The following is a 7,898-nucleotide window of genomic DNA, read 5'->3' as shown; positions in this document are numbered from 1 at the left end:
TACCACAAGGTCCGAAAGCGGCTTTATTTGCTCAACATCAAGAAGGTGTCCGAAAAGATGTCGAGCGTGCTTTTGGAGTCTTGCAAGCTCGATTTGGCATTATTAAAAATCCAGCACGTATTTGGGATAAAGCCAAAATCGGGAAGATTATTAGAGCATGTATCATACTCCATAATATGATAGTAGAAGACGAACGAAATGGATACCGTCATTTTGATGTTTCAGAGTTCCAACAAGGAGAAGACAACGGAAGTTCACATGTGGATCTCACGTATTCTACAGACACGCCTTCAAATATCGCTAATATGATGGGTGTTCGAACTACTATTCGTGATAAACAAAGACATCGACAACTGAAGGCTGATTTGGTTGAACATATATGGCGTAAATTTGGACGTAATGAAGACAACAACTGAGCTCGGATGTTTCTTTCTAAATTTTCTCGTTTATTTAGTAATCTTTTTTTATGTTTTTATTTTAAATCTTATGTTGAAAATGTTTTTTTATTTATGTTTTATTTAATAAATAAATTTTTCTTAAATTTTTTTTTCTTAAGAACCCTTAATTAAGAAACTACCAATTGAGGTACAAAATCGCACAGTTTCTTAATAGAGTTCTTAAGTCCACTAATATACATTTATATAGTTAAATAATCATTAAGAAATCCATTAAGGATCCATGAGATAAACATGCTCTTATGGTCCACACGAAAATAACACTAAAAATCAAAAGAATTATCAATAAACACACATAAATGGATGGGTAAATAAGTAATTACAAAACCTCATTCTACAGTAAATAACGTTTACCCGTTACACCAACACCACCAATCGAGGGCGTCTTCGTGCTTGTAAACATTTTTTTTTGACTGCGGATGAACCTCTAAGTTCACCGACCAATAAGATTGTGTTATTTGATATTCAATATCTTTTTAAAAAATAAACAAAATATTGTCAAATTATATTATCTTTTTAAAATTAAAAGGTAAAAATAAATAAATAAAAAATAGTAGTAGTTACAAAAAAAAAATATTTTTAGCGTCGTAAGCAAAACATTAAACCCTAAATCCTAATCTCTAAATCCTAAATCCTAAACCCTAAACCTTTGGGTAAACCCTAAACCTTTGGGTAAACCCTAAACTCTTTGATAAATCTTAAACTTTAGGATAAATCTTAAACTCTAAATCAAAATCACTAAACACTAAAACACTCAATGGTTTAGGGTTTAGGATTTAGGGTTTAGAGTTTTAGGGTTTAGTGTTTTTATTTAGAGTTTAAGATTTATTCAAGGGTTTAGAGTTTACCCCAACGTGTAGAGTTTACCAAGGGTTTAGGGTTTATCCAAGGATTTAGGTTTATCCAAGAGTTTAGGGTTTAAGATTTATTGTTTAGTGTTTTGCTGAGGACGTTAAAAAGATTTTTTTTAATTTTTTTTATGTAACTGCCATTTTTTTTTTTTAAAACATAATATAACTTGATAATATATATATATTTTTTTAAAAGATATAAAAAAGCCAAGAATAGCTCTTTTGATTTTATATGCTCTCCTTCTTTCACATAAAGATAAAGCGAGAAGAAAAGAGTTCAACTTCAAAGGTATCAATTATGTTATGTAAATAAAGCTATTTGTAGTTCTCCAAAAAAAAGAAGCTATCTGTAGATATACATATATATATTCTTCTGTGAAGTAATATGATTGCTGTCTGACACTGATCTTTAAAAAAGTAGAAGAATCGGAATTAATCTCTCTCTCTCTCTCTTTGCCAGAATAATTTAAAAGTATATTCTATTTATTACAGATCTGCTCTTGGATTTCGGATTCTGCTGCAAACGAAGAAAGCCAAAGTGTTCATCTGTTCAGTGTAAGAAACTCTAGAAATTTTCTCAGGAAACTATGGTTTTCTTTGAAGCTGAGAATAGTAAAATGAGTCCGAATTAAAAGGTTAGCAAAATTCATTCTTTTAATAGCAAGATTTTAATTTTTGAATGTTTTTTCATGGAAATTTTTTTTTCTCGGGAAGATTTCGTGTAGGGGTTGATATACTGATTCTTTTAGCTTCGATTTCAGTTTCCTAGATAGCTGAGTTAGGGAAGCTGAGATTACTAAGTTTATTCCACTCGTTGATTATCCCGAGAAAATCTTCGATTTTGTTTTTAACGCTATTTTTCGTGGTCTTTCAGTTCACAATCTCATTCTATATTCTCTCTTGACTCCGTAAAAGATGATGCAAATGGACGGTGGTGATAGGCTGAGAGTGACGTTACTAGATTGTATGGAGACTGGCCGGAGCTCGTTACCGGGGTTGACTCTCGAAGCTATTCTAATGGCCGACAGAAACGGAACCTCGCCGCAGCCTCTGCCGTCTAGGAACCAATCAAATCGGACACTTCTTGATGTAATGCAGAGAGAGCACCGACACGACTACAGCAGCCACCGAGACAAGACCGCTTGGAAGTCTCTCCGCGAAAAGCTCCGCCTCAAACGCAATGCTACCGTTTGGATCTCGTCGAATCCTATCCCGAGTTTGAATACCCCTGTCCTTAACCGGGATAGTGACAGTCACGAAGGAGGACAATCGCAACCGGAGTCTGCTTCCAGCGGCGGAGTAACGGCGGAGGGGAGGTTACAGTTAGGAGCGGTGTTGGCGGAGGAGAGAGCGTTATCAGCGAGGGAAGAGGAAACGCCGCCGGTGACGACAGACATGCAGCCGGCGAGGATGTCGTTGATGGAGTTGTTGGATGAGAACGAAGGGCAAATGGGCTTGGTAGAAGTAGGAGGAGACGGGGAGGAAGAGGAGAGAGGAGTGGTGGAGGAGACGGCGGCGGCGGCGGAGATAAGTTGTTGTGTTTGTATGGTAAGAAGCAAAGGAGCAGCGTTTATACCGTGTGGTCATACGTTCTGCAGGTTGTGTTCGAGAGAGCTTTGGGTTCAAAGAGGAAACTGTCCTCTATGCAACACCTCCATTTCAGAAATCCTTGATCTCTTTTAGTCATTTTCTTTTCACTTTTAATTATCATATTTAGGTTGTTTTATGTCTTGTTGTAATGTGTTGTTGAAAACTGAAGAGAAACTCTTTGTCGAATTCTCTCTCTCTCAGATTCTTGGAAGTGTTAACCGTTTTTCTGTTATTTTTCCAGAAAATGTTAAGTTAAACTATTACCACTAAATAGAAGAGACTAATCAAGAGTTTAAGTTAAATTGAAAAACATACTGGGAAAAGAAATTGAATTATTTACATTCATGAACCAAAAGTTACACTTTATTCACATAAATCATCTTATTAAAAACTTCACCAACCCATCTATCTTTTACATTTGGTAATATGGCAATCAAAGTACAATGGAGGAGTTGGGAGAGGAAAACAATTTATGGTTGACCATAAATTGCATATTTAATTCTGCTGTCACTGATGTGTGTTGGAAGAGGTTCCATATGTGGTCGTTCAAGACGTGAACAATCTTCCGACTATACTTATGGCTACCAACAATCACCTAACTGAGAGGTACACTGGTTAACAACTCTACTTGCTGCGTGTTAAGACAAGTGTCTTTGGTACACATTTGAGTTAACTGATAGCTTTAGAAAATTGAAGTGTTTACTTTGAACATCGCATAAAGGAGTATCAATGTTAAATACCCAAGCTCCGCTTGAGCCTTCTCAATTTTTTCTGGGCTCGGAGATTATTTTGACACCAATAACATATCTTAACTATCATTAACTTCTTCCCATGAAACCAACCTCATGGTCCTCATCATTTACTAGAATATGTCCGAAAACATTACCTTGCATTGCATCACCACTTAGGAATATTTCACTAATTCGAGTTCTCACTGAAAAATATACAAGTATGCTTTCAGTATTTACAACATTCCAAATGATCATAGTTGTTGGAGATTATTCTAACCCACGACTCATTAGAATGTTAGAACCAAAACCAAGCCCAACCTATATAAGAAAATATACCTTGTTGACTGACAAATCGTGTTTACGTGAAAAACTATCACTATTCATTCAAAAGACAGTCATAATCGTATAAACATTCTACATTTAGAGATCGTCAACATCGACCACCACCACAAATATTCATCATGGACAACCTCTTCTCTTGAGAGGAGATCCCCTTTTGACGATCTTAAATCCCATCAAAAAGACTTTGTTTAGATGACCTTGTTTAAACAATCTCTTTACTTTTTGTAATTGCCAAACTATTTTATATGTCTGATTATTAATACGAAAATCTCCGAACCTGATGCGGCCATCCAAATAGAGGTTCCCGTGGTTAGGTGTGGTCCGACTACCCGGAGTGGAGCCAGGGCCATAAGACTCGGTTTCTCTAAAGCTGTCCAACAAATCCTTGATCAAGATGTTCAAACCGGCCAGGAAGAGTTACTAATTGAAGAGATGATCCAATTGAAGATTCAAGATCAAGCCGGTCCAATAGAGGTTCAAGATCAAGCCGGTCCAATCCAATTCAGATCCCTCGCCCAAAACCGAACCGGCCTAACCATCTCTACATGTGATCTCGGTTCAGACCCTGTCCCAATCCCAGCCGGTTCTGAGTAATCCGCCCCATTCCATTTAAGGTAAGAAGGTAAGATTTCATTTATGATTTTTAACCGGTTTATTGTTTTTGGTTTGTGTTGGTTCGATTTTATTATTTTCAGTTTTAAGAACTTATGGGCAAATTGTTTAAGTCCTTTTTTATTTATTTGAGTCCAATAATTCAAGGCCATTTGTTTAGCCTTTGCTTTAGTTGTCCAAGAAGAGTCGGCCCATTCTTGTCTAGGCCTTGTCGATTTTTAGAGTCCAAGAGAGTCCATGTTGATTTGCTTCAAAGTCCCCTAGAAGGGCATAGCTGCAGGGTATTTAATCCCCACTATAAGCAGCCTTGTAATTTTTTTAGTTCATGAAATATATGAGTCGGTTTGCCCCTAGAGCAAAGAAAATTCTTAAGTCTTCTTGTTGAGAGATTTGGCTAGAAGCAATCTCGAATCTCATCAAGCTTTCCACCACCGAGCTTGTGGCAATTCCTCACGCCATACCATCCACCGATCCATCTTGAGAGAGACTTCAGTCCAGCAAGCCAGATCCCATCTTCACGCCATCTCCATCCCCTGTTCTTGTTGAGAGAGACACACGTCCAGCAACTTGAATCCATCAGCCATCTCTATCCTTCTCTTGTTTTTGTTTCATTGCATCTTTTATTTCAGATCGGCCATTAAAATAAAAACCCATAAAAATTCATATTTATTTCTGTTCTTTATTTCTCAGTTAATTTACTTTATGTTCTTCATTTTTAATCCATAAAAAAACTCATAAAAATCATTCTCTCTTGTTTCAGGTACAAACCGGCCGATCCTCTCTCCATCGCATCCATCTAGCCGCTCCCTTGTCCATCCGTTCGTCCTGTCCAGTCCGATCTCTTGAATCTCAGTCTAGCCATTGAGTAATCTGGATCCCCGCCTGCAACAGAACCATTCAGACATTTGACATTCACTTTATTGCTGCCAACTATGCAATTGCAAACAATAATAATGCATAAATTAGAATCACCAAAAACCAAATTTTGATGTTCAAATAACAATGATATGCATATTTAAACTAGAACCACAATGCATAAATCAGAACTCCATAATAAATTATTTTTACAGATATATACTCCATAAATGTCTTTTGAATTACTATCTAAATACAAGCCTACAACATACCATACAATTTGTTGTGAAGTTATGGCAACACTTCCCTCTCACATTATCCTACTTGTACTTGTCCATGTAACTATCCATTTTGCAAAAGTAAAGATATTATCATGATAATCCGGCTATGTAAAATTTGAATATTTTTCGTTTCAAATTTGATAAAAAGATACTCTAATATTTTTATACATTTTATCTTAATAAAAATATTTCAAAATCTATTGGAAATTTTGAATGAATATGTCTTTGTATTATATTAATAATTTTAATATGTACTTTTAATTAATTACATAATTTGTATATAGTATTAAATTATTATTAATTCAATTAATATACATAATGAAAATGAAAATATGATATTTAATATATCCATTTCTAATAAATAATAATTATATTTTTATTGATTTTTATATGATTACTATTTTGCTTATTGTACGATCAAATACGTAAAATATATATCAAGTAAAAGACGGATTGAAAAAAATATTAGATCATTTTATTTATAAAATATTAAGACCGTAAAAATGCAAGATAAGTTTAAATTAATAAAGTAACTATATATAAAATTATATTTTTGAATAATAAAACAAGAGAAATACCGTCAAAATGACATAAAAATAACACAGATAAAAAAGAAAAATGATAATACTAGCATTCATTAAAATATATAAATATATACATACCACTAAGGTTAATTGGTTGAGAATTATGATTTAGTTTTTTTGTGGATAGAGGTTTATGATTTAGAGTCTAGAGTGTAGGGTTTAAAATTTACACTAACTGCACTCCGTCTACGAACATAACCCCATAATTTGCACAGATGGAAGTTGGTTTTTCTTGCTGATGTGTTTTTTTTAAATGACATTTCTATCCCTATTCTTGCTACAATACAACCTATATTATATTGGTCTACTAAACACCTACCTAACCTATAATAAGCGACATATACAACAAAGAGTTGTTGCATGTTCACACTAATCAATACTCTTCAGTTCTTCTTCTCTTACATCTTTTTTTTCATCTAAAAAAATCCACATTGTTTTCTCCGTCAAACTCTTAGTTAAAAGATTATGAAGTCCCACCCGATTCCCTGTTCTCCGCCCTGTTTGTAAGTCCACCTGATTTCCTATTCTCCTTCGTCACCGGATATTTAGTCGCTTTGATCTACCGACGTCGTCATGCTCCAAACATAATAATAGACGGTTACATATTTTATTAAACAGGATGGATAACGTTGTTAGCAAGCTATGTGAACAGATTACATATGATAATAATAGTAAATATTAGTGTATTATTGTTTTCGAGGATTATCCAATTTGTACGATTTTTTTAAAACGACAGCTAATAAAAGTGTTAACTATACTTAAAATATTTTATCCAGCCAACAGTTATTTAAATCATAGCTAATATTAAGTTTAGCCGAATATATGAATCTTTATACATCCAATAATCCGTACGCCTAATATTAGTGTCGAGGAAATTCTCTATAACCGTATTGTACATGCGGAATGGTTGTAACCAAATCCTTCACACAGAATCTACACCAGTCGCTGACCTAATGTTAGCTGGCTAATTATTATATTATCTTTTCATACCCAATGGATCTCCATGGAGATAGCGAGACGAACTGGATAAAGAACGTTTCCATTGAAAGTACAGAACAATAATGTGATGTGAGACTATGAGTTAATGTAATCCTAATCTTTGATTTCACTCAAAATCCTAAGGTTTGAGGAAGAAGCGATTTCACTACAAGAAAACAACAAGGATTCTGAGGGAAAAAATCGTCGGAATTTCGTCGGAATACCGTTATTCCGACGACATACCGACGAAACAAGTCGTCGGAAATAATTCCTCGGAATTTCTTCTTTCCTCGGAAATCCCTCGGAATTTTCCGACGGAATTCCGAGGAAACAAATTTCCGAGGAAATTCCGAGGACCATTATTTTGTCGGAAATGTCCTCGGAATATACCGAGGGAGAACTTCGTCGGGATATTTCCTCGGACGTTTATCGATCGATGCGTTTTGGACATATATACATCGATCGATAGGAATATACCGACGGAACTGTTCCCTCGGAATATACCGAACGTTTTTTTTGTAAACAGATCGATCGATGGATTTATGTCCAAAAACGCATCGATCGATCGCGTAAAAAATATAATTAATTTCCTCGGAATGTAAAAAATATTAATTTTTTT

The 7,898-nt window shown here is 34.9% G+C and overlaps 1 protein-coding gene across 8 annotated transcripts; it reads left to right on the top strand.

The window, feature by feature from the left end:
* The first annotated feature begins 1,525 nt into the window (after positions 1-1,525).
* Positions 1,526-3,128, top strand: LOC106301415. Of its 8 annotated transcripts, none has more exons than XM_013737802.1 (3): positions 1,526-1,595; positions 1,799-1,861; positions 2,222-3,128. In XM_013737802.1, the coding sequence occupies exons 1-3, from the start codon at positions 1,539-1,541 to the stop codon at positions 2,987-2,989; spliced, it is 888 nt and encodes a 295-aa protein (XP_013593256.1). In that variant the 5' UTR covers positions 1,526-1,538; the 3' UTR covers positions 2,990-3,128. The 8 variants fall into 8 exon arrangements, with proteins under 8 accessions (XP_013593256.1, XP_013593259.1, XP_013593257.1 ...); XM_013737805.1 differs by having other exon boundaries at positions 1,557-1,595; positions 2,181-3,128; XM_013737803.1 differs by having other exon boundaries at positions 1,557-1,595; positions 1,799-1,941; positions 2,181-3,128.
* The last annotated feature ends 4,770 nt before the right edge of the window (positions 3,129-7,898 follow it).

This window comes from Brassica oleracea, chromosome C7 (assembly GCF_000695525.1).
Source record: "Brassica oleracea var. oleracea cultivar TO1000 chromosome C7, BOL, whole genome shotgun sequence".
NCBI classification, from domain to species: domain Eukaryota; kingdom Viridiplantae; phylum Streptophyta; class Magnoliopsida; order Brassicales; family Brassicaceae; genus Brassica; species Brassica oleracea.
This window is presented reverse-complemented; position numbering and strand designations above follow the sequence as displayed.